The following is a 20,228-nucleotide window of genomic DNA, read 5'->3' on the forward strand; positions in this document are numbered from 1 at the left end:
TCGAAGTCAAGTAAATTAATAATTTCTAGGCTTTTCTTAATTAAAAAGGCAGTTAAATTGAGGGGAAACAGATGAAGTTTATGCAAATATAAAGAGGAAAAAAAATAAAAAAAAATAAATAAAATCAGTGCACAAAAAAAAAAAAAAATTTAAATGTAGGTTCTTTTAATTTATGGCTATATTTTGTTATCACCACTACAAATTTCTATATGAGTTAACTATAATTCCTTCACTAGAATATTTAGTGACCACGTGCTCATTTCATAAGAGAGCATTTTAGACCCCATTTTCTTTTTATAAGCGAAAATTTTAGATTGTCGGGTAAATATAACAAAAAGGTGAAAATTTTTTCTTTGTACTGAGAGATTTGTAACGGTGGAGTAATAATTTATTATTTTAATGTTGTACAAAGATCTAACACACACAGAGAGAAAAAAAAGCAAGCAGAATGAAATATCTTAATTTTTTTATGTGAAAAACCATGAAAATGAGAAAAAATACAGGTCCTAGCCCAGTTAAACTAATCCACTAAGTAATTATAAGTACATAAATCTACTCTCCTCTTGAATTAGAGAATATGGAATTATAATGCTGATTTACAACTGAAAATCAACATTCATGGGTATAACGGGTCAAAAATGTCGTATTGGATTGTTGTGAAGGCAGTTAGTGGTTGCATGAGATTTGAACCACATAGGTTGTAGTTGGTCATATAGGCAGTCGTGATGAGCTACGATAACGTCTGTAGGTCATAGATGTTAGAGTTGTGAGTTGCGCAAGTTGTGAACCATATATGCCGTTGTTGGTCTCATATATTGTAATTGTGAGTTATAGCTTATAGAGACCACATAGGTCGGAATTGAGAGTTGTATGAGTTGTGGACCACTTAGGTTGTACTTGGTCATGTAGGATGTAGTGCGAAGTTGTAATAACATTCGTATGTCGTAGAGGCTGGAGTTGGGATCTGTAGAAGGTGTGAATTATGTAGGTTGTATTTGATCACATAGGTTGTAGCAGCGAAGTATAACGACGTCCGTAGGCTGCAGAGGCCAAAGTCAGAAGTTGTATGAGCTGTGAGCCACACGAGTTGTAAGTGGTCACATAGGTGATAGTGGTGAGCTACAATAACGTACGTAGGTCGTAGAGGCCAGAGTTGGGATCAATAGGACCTTTGAATCGTAGAGATTGTAGTCGGTCATATAAGTCAAAGTGGTGAGCTAATGACGTATGTGGGTTATATAGGCTGGTGTCAGGAGCTGCACGAATTGTGAGCCACGTAGGCTGTAGTGGTAAGCTGCAATAACACTTCTAGGTCGTGGAGGCTGGAGTTGGGAGCTACATGAGCGTATGCAATGTGTGTTGTTACACTGACTTCAAAGTGCATTGTTACACCATCTTTGGGGCATGTTACTATTCTGTGTGGTGCATTGTTACTCCACAACGTACGTCGAGATTCTATAATGAAAATTGCGACTCTACAAGGGGCTTCTTTGTGATGAGCAGGGGCAACAGTGGTTGATAATAGCTGACAAGTGACGGCGAAGGTTGGAGATTGCGGGTGAGGAAATCCTTCACTAGGTCTTCAGTCTGGGACTACATTAGAATTCAACTCCTTCACAATCGTGCTTTAAGTCCATCTATTCCTTTGATTCAAGGCCTTGATCCCTCTCAATGAATGTTATAGGGCTCTATTTATAAAGTCTGGAGAGGCATCCCTGCAAATAATGAAGGAATCTATACTACTTCTTTTGAAGACCCTAAGAGATTCCCTTCATTTGATCGCATTTCATGGGCATCTGAGTGCCTTAATGATACCAAAATTGAGTCGTCGTTAGATTTATTTTGTCAAGATGTTCAATATGACTATATATTTATCATATTTAGAATCTGTTTGAATTTCCAATTGGGTATTAGAAACTTCTAAAAATAGCTTTGTGACTCAATCTAGGCATGATGTGACTCGGATTGGATCAATTTTGGTGTCATTGTGTTTGCTTTGTTGAACCAATTAGTTTTACTATAAATTTACTGAAGTTAAATTTTTGGATAATTTGTAATTGGAGTTTAAATGTTTCTTGCTAAAAATATTCTGAGATTCATACCGATTGCCTCAAGATTCATGCCAAATTGTAAATTTAGTTTTAAACATGTCAATTTTCTTAACAAAATATCCACAACATTAAATATCCTTTGGCCAATCACTTTAGAGCAGCCATATGCCCAACTTTTGAACTCCAATGTTAACTCTATTATAATGTAACTCTATGCCCTTTTTGAAAATCTCAATAGTCATTAATGAGCGAGTGTGAGTTAGGAAAGCAATTTCAAATATCTAATTTTACAATGTCTTTATGATCAACTGATACTATTGCAGCTCCCCACTATGACCTACGTGGTCACTTAATGTCATTACAACCCTTCACTACGGTTATGTAGCCAATTGAAGCTCTTACAACTACCCACTAAGGCTTTTGTGACCAACTGCAGCTTCTGAAGCTACTAACTACAACATATATAACAAACTACTACTACAACTTTCAATGGCCTCTATGACAAGTCAATGTTATTACAACCACCTTCTATAACATTTTCGACGGACCACAACCTTCATAACAATCAACTACGCCCTTTGCGACCTGTTATTATTATTATCATCACAAACTAATTTGTTTTGGTCAGATTGTGGCTATTATCGTTGAACTATTATTGTGCATCTACAATTATTAACTTTACAATTTCATATTTCGTAATTCAGGAGAATAGTGAACATATGTACTTACACTAGTAGATTGTTTTGATTAGGCCAGACCTCATTATTTTTTCCATTTTCAAGTTTTTTCCAATGATGTAAAAAATTGTGGCACCTTTTTTCTTGTTACTTCTCTATTAATTGTGTATGCATTGGATTTTCATTAAAACGCTTAAAAAAAAGCTATATTTTCTTAATTTTTATAAAAATATAGTAATCTTCTTAGTTAAATAGACCTGCTTTTCCTTTTACAAAATAGGCGGCTGGAGAGTCCTAATGTACCGGACAAAAAAGAGTTTGCACGGTGTGGGACAAAAAATACCTATGAAAAGATAACAAAATTCGTATTTTCACCAACTAACTCCTAAAAGTAATATAATTTTGAATATCCAAATTTGAAGTCCAGGGCTGACGTGGTACGACTGCCAGACACCGCCATCTAATTTGAACAAGTTAAGGGGGATAAATAGATTTAAAAGAAATCGGCACAGCCTAATAAAAATTTATTTCTTTTTTATTTTTAAGTAAATAAGAAAATAAAGTCGCCATTATTTAATGCATACTTTTTTTATTTACAGCTAATCAAATGAGTCCAAGTTTATAATTAACTTTTAATATATTTTCAATCAAGATTTTATTATAGCAAATGTTGTCCGAAATTGTTCATCCCGGTAAATATGGATAATGACAACTTTAGGATATATTAAGATTTGAATAAAGTTAGTATTATTAAAGGTCCTTCCATATAAATAAAAATTTGAATTTGAGGGGAGAGGTGGACCCTTCATGGGTCCACCCCTGATCACCTGTATGTCTCGAGGCAATAATCGGTTGTTTTCACCTACAATTGTTATGTTAACATGCATCTATTCATATTTACAAAAATAAATATTTAACTTTATAAATAACTATAAGTTTTACTAAGGAAAAAAATTTATTGAATGACATCAATATTACAAATTTATTAATTATTGTTTAATATTAACCAGTCATTTGGGTTGACCACTCGATACCGACAAGTCCAACTACAGGAAGCTCCATGAGGACTGGTCCAAGCAAGGAAATGACCAAAATACCCCTCACCGCTCCTCTTTAAACTGGGACAAAAATGTAATCTCTCTCAAGTCCTATTGATGACTATATAAATAGAGGATCCCTTTTCGAGTAAAAGGGGTCTCTTACGCATGAACTATTTGTACGCCGCTCGAAATCAGAATTAAAAACGAAATCCCGTAAAAAACCGCCTCTAACGCATATGCGCCAGACTTGGTGCATATGCGCCAGACTTGTTGCATATGCGCCAGACTTGGTGCATATGCGCCAAGCTTTCTGTAAGAAAGGAGTGCAGCGCCTAATTTTGGGCACATATGCACCAATAGTTTGGCGCATGAACGTCAGTCTCTCTGTATCAAGGTAGTGCTAAAGTGGGAGTGGTCACATATGCCCCCATAGGCTGCCGCATTTGCACCAGCTTATCTGTTGCTCTCATTCAACTTGGCGCCTATACGCCCATAGCTCAACGCATATGCGTAGGGTACTCTCCCCTATATGCAACTCTTCAAATTAGTCTTCACACATAACAATCTCCCACTTGGAGGCTGATTGCACCCAACACACGTCTTCTATACCTACACCTCCATCTGATCACGTACTATGGTCACATACCTTGATGTGGCTCACCCCCGGTTTCAACCTTCATAAAACCCAACTGAAGCGAAACATAATTTCAGTTTCTCAATAGTCACTACATTTGTCAACATATCTGCAAGATTTTGAGTTGTGTATCTTCTCCAGGAACAACTGTCTATCTTCAAGAAGAGAATGAATAAAATAATACCTTAGCTGAATTTGTTTCGTCATGGCATGAAAGACAATGTTCTTAGCAAGGTGATTCACATTCATACTGTCACTATAGAATCCTCAAATCCCCTGCTACTTGCACAATTCTGTCATGAAAATCTCTATCCAAATCACTCCTTGCTAGCCTCTATGATAACAATATATTCAACCTCCGTAGTAGAAAGTGAAATGAGCTTTTGTAACATGCAAATCCAACTCACCGATGTGTTCCCCCATGTGAACATACACCCTATTGTACTTCTCCTACTGTCCACATATCTTTCCAGATCCGAATCTACAAATCCCTGTAGAGTAATCCCTACACTTCCATAACAAAGTGACATGTTGATTGTTCCCTCAAATAACTGAGAATCCACTTTACCGCCTCCCAATGATACATGCTTGGAATACTCATGTAGCTACTGACCACTCCCACTGCATATGTAATATCTGGCATGATACAAATCATTACATACATCAAACTCCCAACTACTGAAGCATACATAGTTCTCTTCATCTGTGATTGCTCTATTTTAAAGTTAGGTGATAATTCTTTAGATAGTTTGAAGTAACTACCTAAGGGACTGCTAACTATGTAGGATCTTCTCAACATACACAACCTGAGACAACTTGAGTGTTTCTGCACTCATTTACCTATTGATTCTCATCTCGAGAATATTTCAGGTTGGATCTAAAGCTTTCATTTCAAACTCACTTGATAACTATTTCTTCAAGTCCATGACTTTCTCCATATATGTCCCTACAATATGCATGTCATCCACAAACAAAAGAAGCAAAATATAACCATTACTGAAGTGTTTGATGAAGCAACAATGGTTTGTCTGACACTTCATGTACACATTGTCTGACAACCTGTCAAACTTTATGTACCACTATATTGACGCCTACTTCAAGCCATAGAGACTCTTCTTCAATATGCAAACCAAACATTCTTTACATGAAACCTTGTAACCTTATGGTTGCACCATGTACAGTTCCTTCTCTAGATCTTCATTTAAGAAAGTTATCTTTATATCCATCTGCTCCAGATGTTGATTTTATTCTGCTACCAGACTCAGCACAATCCTGACAGCCATCATCTTCATCACTGGGGAGAAGATCAATGTATAATCCACTCATTTATGCTGTCGGAAATCCTTCACAATAAGTTTTGTCTTGTAGCGTTTATTACCATCTGACTCCTCTTTCAGTCGATAGACCCACTTATTTTGTAATATTCTTTTGTCATTTGATATTACCATCAAATCTCAAGTCTGATTCGACTCTAAAGATTGCATTTCTTCATTCATGATAAGCTCCCACTCTCATGAATCTTCAACTTGAGTGGCCTCCTCAAAGCACTCTGATTCACCACTAGAAGCTAGTAACAAATAGTGTAAATAAGGAGAATACCTGTGTACGGGTCTGTATCACTCTGTTGGATTTTCTTACTTCTGTAGCGGGTGACTGAGGAACTTCTGATGCTCCTTCTAGTTAAGTACTTCTTTCTTCATCCTCCTAATCACAAGTATCTCCATCTCCACATATTTGGATTCTTCAGGAGTAGCTGACGGACAGTCCTGAGTTCTGACCCTGTTATTGTGCATCTCCATTTCGTTGAAAATGACGTCTTTGCTTCTGATGAATTTCTAATTCTGATAATCTCATAACTTGTACCCAAACTCATCCAAACGATATTCAATGAATATTACCTTGACAGATTTTGAGTCAAGCTTGCTCTGTACCCTGCATCAACAGACACATATGCAGAACACCCAAATACTCTTAAATGAGATAGACATACCATTTTTGTCACTCCATGCTTCTTCAAGTAAGCCTTCTTCCAAAGGTGTCGATTGCTATTCTTGATCATATAAGCTGCAGTATTTACTACTTCAGCCCAAAATTGTTTTGACAAGTTTGCGCGCAACCTTATGCTCCTAACACGCTCCGTGATTATTCTATTTATGGGCTAAGCCCCACCATTATGTTGTGGTGTTCTAGGGACAGTGAAATTATGTTTGACCCCTGAACTTCTGATTACGACGCTCACCCATATTATCTGATCTGAGACACTTCAGCTTCAAGTCTGTCTCATTTTCTATAACAAACTTCCACTTTTTAAGGCCTTCAAATGCATAAGATTTTTATTTTATAAAATAAACTCATAAATTTTTCATGTAATTATCAATATATGTAACGAAATAGCAAGAACCTCCGATAGATTAAACTGGAGTAGGATCTCATACATCAGTATGCACTAACTCCAGTTTCTTTGATTTCAACACTGATCCGCTCTTAAAGAAAAAAACTTTATTCTGCTGGCCATGTACACAATCTTCACAAAAATCCAAATCAACAAATTTCAGACCCTAAATTGTATTCTTTGAAAATAGGGACTTCATACCATTTTTCGCTCATATGGCCAAGCTTATGGTGCCACAGACCGACATCCATAATGGTTCCAGTCACATCAATGAAATCAGTCATTTCATCGATTAAAGTAAAGGTGCGTTAAATGTTGCCCCAAGCCATCACTAATGCCCTATAGTCACCTACCATGAATCACTTGTGAAAGTTGTTATGAATCTTGACTTCCTCAGCTGGCCCACAGAGATAAGATTTTTCTTCAAACTTGGAACATGTCTTACTTCAGTAAGCTTTTAAATTGTTCCATTCGGCAACCTGATATCAACATCACACTTTTCTACTATACTATAGACTTTATTATCTCCTAAATAAACCTTCCTTAGATCACTATGAGTATAGTTTTTAAATGCATATTTATTAGGGCAAGCATGAAAAGAGGCATCTAAATCCACTATCCAGGATTCAGTGCTAATTAGGGATAACACCAAGGAGTCATTTTAGATTTCACTGGTGGAATATTAGTAGAGTAACTACTTTCCTGTCCTCCACCACCAACTTTCTTTAGAGCTTTGCAGTCCTTCTTGAAATGCCCCTTCTTACCGCTGTTCTAACATTCTTCTCTGCTTGACTTGAACTTTCATTTCTTGGACTTGGATCTGCCTCTGCCAGTATTCCTGCTCAGATTTCTTCCCATATCATCAACATTCAACATAGAATATGAATATTCACCATTTACTGCTTTTCTGCGAACTTCTTCATTTAACATCAGACTCACGATGTCATCATAGTTTTACTTTGAAATCCCTAAAGAATTACTCACCACTATTATTAAACTATCTCAACTGTCCTGCAATGAAGATAGTATCATCAATCTCATCATCAAATTTGATCTCCACATAACAAAACTAGCTCGTCACAGTATTGAAATTATTGAGATGCTTTGCTAATGAACTGTATTCCACCATCTTCATGTTGAAAAACTACTTCATCAGAAAGATCTTATTGGAAACAGAAGGCTTTTCGTAAATCTTGGTTAGCACTGTCATGTGTTCCACCGTAGTTTTCTCATTCATAATGTTGAACGCAACATATGATGAAAGTGATAATCAAATCAAAGCCAATGTTGTTCGATGCAACACTTCTCATTCTTCTATAGGCATAGACTTCGACTTTCTGGTGATTACTTGTCGTGACAAATAATTTTTTTACTGATACAACAAATCCTCCACCTATATCTTTCAGAAAGAAAAGTTTGTTCATCGAACTTCTCCACTTTGAACTTTGCCTCTTTGGTCATTGCTCCCACTCAAATTGAGTCACGCTCTGATACCCGTTTGATAGGAAATTCTGAAAAACAATTCCTATATTTACTAAGGCTTATGATCAATTAGAAACTAAACTACATGACGGAACAACAAGATCGCACTAATTCGAGAAAACCATAACAAAGAAATAAATAGAAAACACAATCAAAGCAACCAGAAAAGAACACAAGACTTCTAAGCGGAAAAACCCGAGAACGGGAAAAAATCATGAAGTCACACCATCAAAAAACTCCACTATGAATTTCAAAGAGTTTATAAGGAACACACTCAAATTTCTTCTCCTCTCTCAAGGAAATTTACAAGACCTCACTCCAAATTCTTTCAGCTCCGATACGACGTGAAAAATACATGTTGAGATCCTATAAATCCTCCTCTCTAACACTCCTTCACCAAAAACTTGTCGAATAAGCCTTGCACACTATTGATATGTCGCTTGAAATCAGGATTAAAAACCAAATCATATTAAAAATTGTCTCTAGCGCAAGCTTTTTGTATGAAAGGAGCCTAGCCCCTAATGTTGGCGCATATGAGCCAATATGTCAGCCTCTCTGTATCAAAGTAGCGCCAAAGTGGGAGTGGGCGCATATGTGCCCATAGGCTAGCGCATATGCGCCAGCTTCTCTACTACTCACATTCAAGTGGGCGTTATGCGCCCAGAGCCTGGCTCCGGGTGCTCTCCCCTATATGTAGCGCTTCAAATTAGGCTCCACACATAACATCCTTGGCATGTAAAAAGGGTTCCTTAGGTTCTCTCTCTCACCCTCAAAGCTCCCATTCTCCCTCATTTGTAACCGAACTTATGTGGAATAATAGGGGTCATGAGCACAAGGACCACCCCTCTTTGCCCCCCGAAGGGGCAACCTTCTCTTTTTCTCTGCCTCTCTTTCGCATTCCCCCAGAATACGACTCCATTCTTTGGGCACATTCCAAAGAACAGATTTAGATTCAACAATATATAAAAACACAAACACACACACACACCCCAAAAATAAGCTTTCATAGGTCAGTTTGCACTCTCGAGGCCTGAGTCAGCCCAATTATCCATAGACAGTTTTTATTAGAGTAACTCGTTATGGTGACCCGCAAACCTAGCTCGCTAATGTCAGCTGTCTTGCACTAACTATCGAGTTGACCTACCAAACTGAATTGGCAAACTTGCTTGCCAAATTGGTCTAAACATTCCATAAGCAATCATATTCACTAGCTTAGCCCACCCCCTTTGCAATCCTCGTAATTATAAGAATGCAAAAGTCAAGACTAATGCCAAGTGTTGACATATGTCACATTCTCATTTTATGATCCGTTTGGCATGTATGTCAATGTTGTTGTCATTTCATCAAGTCACAGTATATTTGTGTACGACACTATCTATATTTTAATATTTTCTTATACATATATAAAAAAAATAGAGAGAAAAACATGAGAGGACACAAACCGTCCGGGCCTTTTTTCTAGGGACCTTATGCCGCGACTCCAATAAAACTCTCATCGTCCTATTTTTCTATTAGATCATTGCTCGTCACCGAACTCTTCTGCTCATTGCTGCCACACGGTTCTCATTTTGCTTCTCTTCAACCCACATGTTCTCAGGTTCTCCATTTCTCCCTCTTCAAGAATTTTCTTTTCTTCTACTTGTGTAGTATGATCTAATATAATCAAGAGTATTAATTGAAAACCTAGAGCTATCAGCACCACATCATTGTGAAATTTAAGGATGCTAGTTTAGTTTTCTGTTTAATCACTTGAGCTTTTTCATAATAAAGAGCTGACTTATATGCCGAGCTGAACATCAAGAACTGAGCTCAAATACAATATCACTCGAACTCAAATACAATATCACTCAAGCTCAATCTCAAGCTCAAGATAGCTTAAACTCAATTCCATTCATTTACATCCCAGCACTCATTCTAGATCAAACTTAACACCACATTCAAAATTGGCTCCATCTAAGTAAGAAAAAACACCAACTTAATAAGCAATTGCTATAATCCAACATCGAATCAATGATTCAACACTTACCACTAAATTTCATTTTTTATATATGTATATAAAGAGCTGAATAAAAAACATTTTACAAATCACACTTACACTGCTGGTATATTCATTAGGTTTTTCCTTCGTATATATTTGTCTTAGTTACACATGAGTATGCTAGCTAGATCACTCTCTTCTTTGCTTCTCCTTTACAAATATACAAGCATCAGCAAAGCAGTCAACTCGTCGGCTTCTCTAGGAGGACCTGATGAGCCCCAGATTGCTTAGATTTCGAATCACTAAGCTTCCCAGGCGCAGCAACCCGCCGCCGGCCGCCGATGACTCGTTCTGATCCCGACCGGAGTGACTCTGCCCCGCCCGCATTGGTCGGACTTCACACGCCTTGAGGCTGTCGTCGCCAATCCGTTCCATAACAGCTTCAATCGTCTTCCTGCCAGGCAGGTGGCCGCCCGCATCCGTCACATAGAAAACGTTCACCGCTGTCTCCCCTTTTGTCGACATCTCCGCCATTGTCACTGTTAGACCATTTTCCCTAAATGTCCTAGTCGCCACGGCGAGACTCACCGGATCCGCCGTGCACAGTTCTAATCTCAAACCCTAATCAAACAAACAGATCAATAAGTACGTACGAATAGGAATCGCACATCAATGAGGGGCTGTCTGGCATCGAATTTAATCTAGGGTCCTGCCAGAACGTCAATTTGCACAAGATAAATCCGGATTCGTGAATTGAAAAAATTACCAAACAGTTCTATTGAATTTATAGGATTTAGTAAATCCGTTGCCTGAGAGATTTTCGGATTTAACTCATTGAGAATTTAGTAAATCCGCGATTTACTAAATCCTACTAGCCTACATCTCAGCTGTAGCCAGACAGAACCGAAAAGAGAGAGAAATTAACCTCAGATGCTCTGCGTCCGATGGCTGCTTGCAAGCACTTGATCACTCTCTGCCGCTCCGCTTCCGAGCGTATCGGGCTCCCATCTGAGTGCCGTATGTAGAATTCCTGGGCGGAATAAATTGAGAATTAGAAGAGGGTGCCATTGATTCCACAAAAATGGAAGTAGAAGAATGGAAAAGGGTAATTACTTGGTAGGCATGATCACCGTTGGTGTCGATGGTGCCGTGGAAGACGACGTATTCCATGTCGGTGAGAGTACAGAGGACGTCGAAGAGGAGCTTTCGGCGGTCACTGCACTGAACGTTGACGATCGAATAACCCCGTTCCACCCAGTTCTGAACGGAAACAGATGACTCAACGGAGGCCACGGCTCGCTCATAGTCGCGATCTGCGAACATTAGCTGATGCAGACGGCGGTCGGCTTTAGTTCCCCTGACGGCGTTCGAGGGGGAGGAAGACAACAAGGCGGTGGTGGTGCCACGGATGACATAGCTAAGACGAGCCTTGATATGCTCGATCTTGTCGGAGTCATTGATCGGTAAGCCGGTCTCCTCCTCTTCAACGAAGAGGAGACCAGCGATGCGGCCTTTGTGAGCCCAGAACTTCGCCTCCACGACGCTGCAACCGAGGTTAGAAAGGACGGCGAATATCTCAGAGAGGAGTCCAGGGCGATCGGACCCGACGAGCTCTAGGGTCGTGAAGGCCTCTTGGTCACGGGATACAGCGGTGGGTTCGTCGTCTTCGGTGCCTAGAGAACGCTCGATGTAGGCGATGATGCGCTTGTCGGTGAGCTTCTGGCCATATCTGTCAGTGACATGGAAAACGTTCATGAACCAGCAGCCGTCGGAGGAGATGTAGGCCTTTCTTATCGACAGGTCGAGGTCGGTGAGCACCTGCACGGCCTCAAGAAGTATCGTATCTTTCCTCGCGCTATCGACCTGGATTCGGAGCAGTAGAGATTAAGATTCGATCAAATCCTCGGAAATTAGGGTATAGGATTTAGAGAGTTTACCTTAACCAGAGTTGAGTTGGCGCAGACGGTATTATCAATGACGACCCTGAGGGAGAATTCAAAAGGGCAAACAAAGAAAACAAATCAGTCAGTAAGAACTTCCAGATCCGGAAGATTGTAAGATCTGGTGCCGACGGGATATGAGATTCGTCTCAGAGACACAGAAACCAAAAGAAAACAGAGGAACTCAACTCGAAGATCAATAAAACGAAAAAACATCAGAAAAAAAGAAGAAAAATAAAAACAAAAACAATTGAAAATTCCGATCTGCAAGGGCACAAATCGAAGAAAAATTACAACTAAAAAAGAGAGATCAAAAGAAGCGCCAACCTCGGAGTATTCATCCGGATCAATAGCTTCTCGTACTCGTCCAGAGATGCTGACCATTCCATTTCTCAAAAATCCCCAAATCGCAGCTGGAAATCACTTTCGCCTACCTGCCTCTCGCTCGCTCGCTCGCCTCTGCGGCTTTGCTTGCTCCTGCGGACCTGCGGCTGATATTTGTATATGTAGACGGCCCGACGCGCTTAGGCTGGAAGTTATTTGAAGTCGATCTGCAACATGGTCATCAGGTGGTTGCCGGTAGTTTTGGGTCCCTTCCGGAAAAAAAACATTTCTCTCCTAATAATATATCGGGATGTGTGCTATTTTGAATTTATCTTAAAAAATATTAAATTTTTAAGATTATTTAAGATTTAATATTAAATAATCTTAAAAAGTCATACCTCAGCTAGAAATTTGTCACTGCATCTAGTTAGGAACGGTGTTAAAACACTGATTTCAGCAGTTTAAAAACACGACTTTTTGAATAAGATGTCAGTACGCAGTTTACCCAAAAGACCCTAGGCGTGTTTTCAAAACACACCACACCAAATAAGCTGCCCAAAATGGGGCCTAAGTCTGTAGGTCACTCAACATGCATATGTATGTGTAATATATGTACCCACTATATCGTATTAAATCACAACAGTGACAATATATAAAATGTATATAATCAAGCACAACTATCATCATACATATAATATACAAGTTATATTATCTGGCTAATCATATGTAGTGTTTTTTATGTACCAATCATAGTAAAATATGTACAGTATCATATCATGTCATTTCAGTAAAAACAGTCTGAACAGTCAGTCAGGTGGTACAGTACACGAGTCGTCACCCCCTGCCTGTTGGCACTCATATCATATCATATTCATCCCTTATAACTCCCAACATATATCGGGTTTACATCACTAACCCATTTAAGGAAAGCTTGTTGGCCCACCCTTCTTCATAGGGTAACATATCTCTGTCAATCTAAATCATAATAGTCAGTCTTTCTTGCACACACACATACATACGCATTTCAAAATATCATATCATTTCAAGCATCTATAATATGTTCAACATCACAATGTATACGTAAGGCATGTATGTACAACAAAATTGAGAGATTCACATTATGCAATAATAAAATCAATATGTATACACAAATTAAAATAAAAATTGCATATTAAGAGTGTTTGTCGTCCTCATTATGTAAGTATTTCATAATAAGTATACTTTTAATTACACTTATAAAATTTTATATAACTTAAATTAGAATATTATCTCAAACAAATAAAATTTTTGGTGAAAATTCAATATGCATATGTCAAACTGTGCAGGATTAGTAAAATATGCTTTAATAACTTCATCTAAGCTTGATTAAACTCAAATTGACCCAACTTTTTTATCACCGTGTTCACCTTGTCATGACGGTCAGTCTGACTATAAACTTATCAAAATGAAGACAATAAATGATCTTGAGTTTGAATCCAAAATGTTTATTACATAAAAATGCCTTGAAATTCATGCTAGGTGATAAAAACTCTTTGATGTCACATCAAAACTAAACTTCAAAAAGGATATATAGAAAAGTTTCATTTTACATAAAATTATTGATACCAATAAATATGCTACTTCGTGCAGCTCCAAGAAAATACAAACATTTGTTTTGAAGATGAGAGCTTGGCATAAGAAAATGAGCTGATGATGTTGCTGTAATGCTTTCTTCCTCACTCCATTCTAGAAGTCCATATGAAAGCTATTCTTTGCATGACAAAGGCCTTCCTCTTTTGTTAGATTCAAAAAATGACACTATCTAAAGAAGACGAACAACTCCCTTTGCATGCACTAAAAAAACTGCTCTCTCTCTCTTATTTTTTTTTATTTTATACCCCTCTCTTTTTATTTTATTTTATTTTCACTCTGCTTCTTTTTCTTTTTTTTCTCATTTATTTCACAATATGAGATTATATAATTAAGAGTTCTAATTTCGAGTCATATTCGGGTCAAATTCAAATTGGCGTGTCAACTTGGGCATGACTTTAAAATTTATGCACATTGGAATTTTAGGGTACGTTTGGGGAATACAATGCGTTTGGGGAATTTTAGGGCACTGAAGTTTTATTTTTTTGGGTAAACTGCATTTTGATAATTTATTTAAAAAGTTGCCACTAAAATCTGTGTTTTCCCACCTCTCTTGGCTAGATGCAGTGCAGTAAAATTTAAAAAAAAAAAAAAAGATTTGTAATAACCACCAAGCTTTTCAAGCAATCAAATTAGTTTTTTAATAAACTTCAGCTGCCCCAAACAGACACTTAGATCCAAACCTAAACCCAAAATTAATCGTGTTAATCCGATCTAAATTTTTCGAGTCAATTTTGAGTCAACTTAACATACAGAGTTTATTTTTGACACCCCTAATCACGACAATCACTCTTAATTATTATTTATGACAGTATAAAATCGATTGATCATTGTCTTAAATCTCGATTCTCATATTCTATACATTTTATTCTTTTATTTAAATTTGTGTATTGGATTTGCGACCTTCTTCTTGTGCTTTGAGGCATTAGGTTTAACTTTATTGTAATGGCAGAAATACCATTGACAAGCAAAAAATTTGTCTTATTATTATTATTATTATATATTGCAAATCAAAGAAAATTTAAATAGTCTGTATTTTGTGTTATAACTTTATAATGACAATAGTTATTAAAATTAAATACACTTTAATTTTAGATATATAACTTTTTATTAATTTTAAGGAAGATTTACATACATATCACTCAATTCTTATGTATTTACATGTCTAACAAAAGATTAGACTTTAATTTTTACAAATATATATATGTCATGAAAAGATGTAAATCACCTTGCAAAATGATGAATTGATCCATAAAGTCAAAAGAATTACATGAATTTGTAACACCTTAATTTTACTTTTTACATTTATATCACCCAAACATTTCAGATAATTAGCATTTAAAATGTGAAATATATATTTTCATACATAGATAAGATGACATGATATCATCACGCATATCATGTCAGGATATGATTTTGGCGACGTCATAGTCAATGGCTCTTGATTTATTTTATTTTTATTTATTTTTTCATTTATTAACTTTTCAATAACAATTATAAAATTTTCAACCTTCATTATAAATAACTAAATTAATTCATCTCCTCAAAGAGTCCATAAATTGAAGGGGAGCTTTTGGTGACTTATTCAATCCTTGTGTGCTCTTGTTGGGCTTGAAGGAATGGAAAGAGAGGAAATGAAATATAAACTAACAATGCCATTTGTAAAAGGAATTGAATTGAATTTAGTATTTGCTCATTTATTTCCTTGAAATAAATACATAAAAATACATATTTAAATTTTCTGGATAATTTAAATAATTCATTATTTTATAAAATCAAAACTCCAAATAAAAAAATAAGAAATAAAATATAATTATTATAATTTCTCCATTTTTTTTTCAAATTAAAAATACACGACCATTGCGATGACAAAAATTTAATGTCGAGCTAATTGACTCAAAATTAGATCAAAGGCATGTAATTGACTTTAAAACCACTCTTAATTTGAACTAATTAGATTTAAAAGTTGGTTCAATTCAAAGTTGCAAAATTAGATTCAGTCTAAACTCAATTCAAATGAAACAAAACTTAGGTGGTCAAGCAATCTTGTCCTATCTTATCTTAATAGTAGAGCACTCCTTCCCTTTTGAGTCTCCATATTTGTATGATTCTAAGCCAAATGATGCCCCCTTCACGGCCAAAGCAAATAGATAATTATTCATATACTTCTAATCAAATCAACAACCAATAACACCAAATTATAAATTAAAATAGTGATAATATCATTATGGGCTGGTCAACTTGGAGTTTGTTTGGTGTAAATACAGTTGTTTGAAAAAGTAGTTGTAGAAGAATCCGAGTGTTTAAAAACTTGTGATGGCTATAATAAATTTTTTCTTTCCTTCAAATTTATCACAGTTTTTTGACAGTCATCACACTATTGGATCGAGTTTGAAAAAACAGTTTTCCACTATAACTTATTGAAATAACAAACAACATGACTTTGTCAAACACAATACAGTGTGGTGCATCATCGTACCACCACCACACCATTGCCCTAAATGCACTCTTATGTAACTTTCTTTTTCAAGCACAATAGCTTCCTTATTTGTCCGCTTTCAAACTAAAATATGGTCACTTTGAACTTAATCTGGCTTTTGCCAAAATGTTATTTTACTAAATAAGATTAGGGATATAAGACCCCAGCTAGAAGTCAACTCCTTAGCGAGTTTATGAGTCGAGCTTATCAAGTCACGGGCTCGAGCTTAGCTTGACTTAGCTTAAGAAATTGTCAACTTAGCACAATTAAATTAATTAATTCATTGAATAATCATCCTATTTTTGTACATTAAATAAAATTTTAACAATCCCATAAACTTATAAAATCTTTTTATCAAAATTGAGCTTTTGAGCTAAACTCCAGTGGGGCAAAACTGCCACGAGTTGAGTTCGGGCTCAAGTTATGAGCTGGAGCTCTAGCCAACCATACATCTTAGTAGTCCGGCTTGTGTTTAGTGCGGCTCAAGCTTGACTTAACTCATTTACACCCCTAAATATGATTCATTTTTCTCTCATTTTTTTTAATTAAAAAAAACTTTTTCTATGATAAAGAAAATCATCTACAAAACAAATTTCAAGCACCACCAATATTTGGATGTAATGGTTCTTTTATAGATGGCATCACATAGATATTTGTTGAAAATATGTCTATATTATGCATATGCTAAGTATCGTGCGAGCAATAGTTATAATATAAATACAAACCACCCTAAACTAAGTAATTAAAAAATTTCATTTTTATCAAATTTTAATAATTTCATCATGACACATGTAAATATATCAGTTAATTTATAAATATTAATTATTCTTATAAATAATTCCAACATTTTATTACTTAGGCTGTCTGATTTTAGCCGGTTGGAGCATTGACTTCTCTATTACGTGGGCTTTAGCCCAGATAAAGGGAGGCCCATTTAGTTAAAATGGCTTAAGAATCTTAATGGAAAACATATCTTAGAAAAATTAAACTTTAACTGCTATGAGTTTGTAGCAAGAAAAAATTTGGGAGACTACAAATTTGGCCAACTCCACTGTTTGATGAGTTTTTCAAGTCAAAATTATTCAATTCTCATCGTAACTTATGAGGCATTGTCATGGATACACAAAGTCATGGTCGTAAAGTGATATTTAATGTTTTTTTTTTAATGCGGAAAAATTTTGAAAAGGGAAAAAATTCACGGGGTCTAGCCCAGTCAAAGTAATTCGTTGTGTGATTACATAAGTTCACTCTCGTCTGAATTAGAGAAGATAAAATTACAAAACTGATAATCATAGCCGTACAATTGTAGTTCAACAATAATAATTATAAGTGGGATATAAGTTATGTCGTTTTCGTCTTTAATAAGAATGTTGGTCACAAAGGTCGTGTTTGAAAACAATAAAAATAGTAATTGTTGGACAACATGGTCGTAGTTGGAAACTACAGTAGTTGTTAGTCTTATATGTTGTAGTTGATCAAATAGGTCGTAGTTAGTGCTACACTAGTTCGTGGATGTAACCCTTTTCTCTGGTTTACTACTTTACGCTAGAGACGATGTTTGTCGGTATACGACATATAGAATACTTCAAGAAACTGAAGAAGTCATCATATTCTGAATATGTCACTTGTAAGTAGTTGTCACAAGGAGCTATTATCAGATCATCTATATTATGTTATTTATTTACATCATATTTGAAATATGTTGTTACACAATATTCGTAATACATCATTTCATTGTATTCAGGATACAACGATAGTCGTTATGTTAATGTGGGTGCTAAAAAAATTTTTGGAATGAAAATTCACGGCAGTCATAATTTTTTACAAAACTTGATGCCAACTACATTTGGTTGTTTGTCGAGCAAAGTCCTTAATCAATTGATTGAAATCGGTGTGCTCTGCAGAGAACTATGTGTAGCTCGTTTGAAGCTTGACGGCATACACCAGTTAAAAGCAAACATTAGTGTAATTAGAGGTCCAGTACAACATCGTTAGATATATCCATTTGAGAGGTAATTATATTGGGAATAGATAGTTAGTTACTCATTTATAAATAATATTTGTAATTTGTATTGAGCAACATTTATTTTTTATATTATTAAACAAACTGAAGAGAAATGTGAAGAAAAAGACCCAACTAGAAGGATCGATATATAAAGCATATTTACTATAAAAGAAAACAACATTCTACTCCTATTTCACTTAAGAAGAGTCCACGAAAGAGTCATTGAGATTGGTGCCACCATCGAAACTTTTTGTTCTCCAGAAAGTAGGTGAAGCATCAGAGAGGTGCACATCATGTCATCTTAATGATCAGGAACTTCAAGCAACGACACTTATGTTCTTAATTGGGACGAAATACAACATTTTATTGAGTAAGACATTTTTCATTATAACTTCTAACATATTTATCTAAAAAATGTCGTGATTAACTATTTCAATAATATTTTAATGTGTGAATATTTGTGGACTCATTAAATTTAGTTGAAGACGATAACACGAGCTTAGAGATCGAGAATAACTTCCCACAATGATTTACAATGCATGCAAGTTCAAAATGACAAATTCATTCCTCATATGACACGAGGCTTTTCATTAACATGAAATTTATTAATAAATTCATGTTATGAGAAATTGATTGACAGATCAGGGGTTGATGGATCTTGTTTGGGCACCTATACACATCGTGAAAATCGACCAAATCTATGATGTAAATTGGCATATGTTTCATACAAGATTCTGATTTAAAGAAAAAAAGTCTTTTAATTTTGGTGTTTGTGTTAAAGTAAACAATAAATCTAACGATGAGATAGATTGTCATAAGATTCTTAAAGAATTTGTTGAACTATCTTATCTAGACTCTATTGGAGGAATTATATTTCTATTCAACTGCACTTGGTTCCATCTTGTACCTAATCGTAAAACAAGGGTAAACCAATTACATAATATCGCAGAAGTGAAAGTAAACAAAATATATGCTAAATTTGATCTTTTCATTCTATCCCGACATTCGAGTCGGATTTACTATCTTTGATTTCCACATAGAGCAAGAAATAGCGTCGAAAAGCTCAATCAAGAGGTTGCTAGTGGTGAATACAAAAAAAATTAATCTTGTCGATTCGTACGACTCCAACGTTACGTTTGAAGAAGAAATCATGACAACACCCTCTAGTCACTCCTCAGACGATGCTGAGTAAGATGAGTAAGTTTATTATACCTTTCGTTGAATTTTGTGTTTCATTTTATTGTGCAGTTTCATGCTTTCATTTTTAGTAGTTGTACCTTGCGCTTTACATTTATGTTTACATATCTACTGCATACTTATGTGTTTTATGTTTAGTATGTATTAATCTATTTTTATTTTATTAAATAGTCAATGTTATGTGCACTAATTAATAAAATTTATTCTCCGTGTTATAGTCGACTGGAGGCAGGGACGGTCTCTCGCCTCACTCGAGGGGCGTGGAACACAACATTTTATAATGAAGAATAACGTTAATAGAGGCCACCTGACTTTGACACCCACTCTCACCCCGACCCTCCCATACCTTGACCACGACCCCCACCACCGCCCTAAGCCCCACCTCCACCCACACCTATGC

The 20,228-nt window shown here is 36.0% G+C and overlaps 1 protein-coding gene across 1 annotated transcript; it reads right to left on the reverse strand.

Moving 5' to 3' along the window:
- Nucleotides 1–10,283: 10,283 nt before the first annotated feature.
- LOC110022836 (ACT domain-containing protein ACR8-like) lies at nucleotides 10,284–12,724 on the reverse strand. The gene is made up of 5 exons (XM_020721957.1): nucleotides 12,522–12,724; nucleotides 12,192–12,237; nucleotides 11,368–12,117; nucleotides 11,180–11,284; nucleotides 10,284–10,875 (listed from the first exon to the last, which is right to left on the reverse strand). Exons 1-5 carry the CDS (start codon nucleotides 12,581–12,583, stop codon nucleotides 10,513–10,515), a joined length of 1,326 nt encoding a protein of 441 aa, XP_020577616.1. The 5' UTR covers nucleotides 12,584–12,724; the 3' UTR covers nucleotides 10,284–10,512.
- Nucleotides 12,725–20,228: the final 7,504 nt, after the last annotated feature.

This window comes from Phalaenopsis equestris, unplaced genomic scaffold (assembly GCF_001263595.1).
Source record: "Phalaenopsis equestris unplaced genomic scaffold, ASM126359v1 Scaffold000202, whole genome shotgun sequence".
NCBI lineage: Eukaryota > Viridiplantae > Streptophyta > Magnoliopsida > Asparagales > Orchidaceae > Phalaenopsis > Phalaenopsis equestris.

What these genes read in the sequence shown, in the direction of transcription:
- LOC110022836 (XM_020721957.1), bottom strand. Translation starts at nt 12,583, where the DNA reads ATGGAATGGTCAGCATCTCTGGACGAGTACGAGAAGCTATTGATCCGG. An exon ending in ATCCGGATGAATACTCCGAG is followed by an intron (nt 12,238 to 12,521) that starts GTTGGCGCTTCT and finishes ATTCTCCCTCAG; the next exon opens with GGTCGTCATTGATAATACCG. An exon ending in TCGGACGCAGAGCATCTGAG is followed by an intron (nt 10,876 to 11,179) that starts GTTAATTTCTCT and finishes TTGTTTGATTAG; the next exon opens with GGTTTGAGATTAGAACTGTG.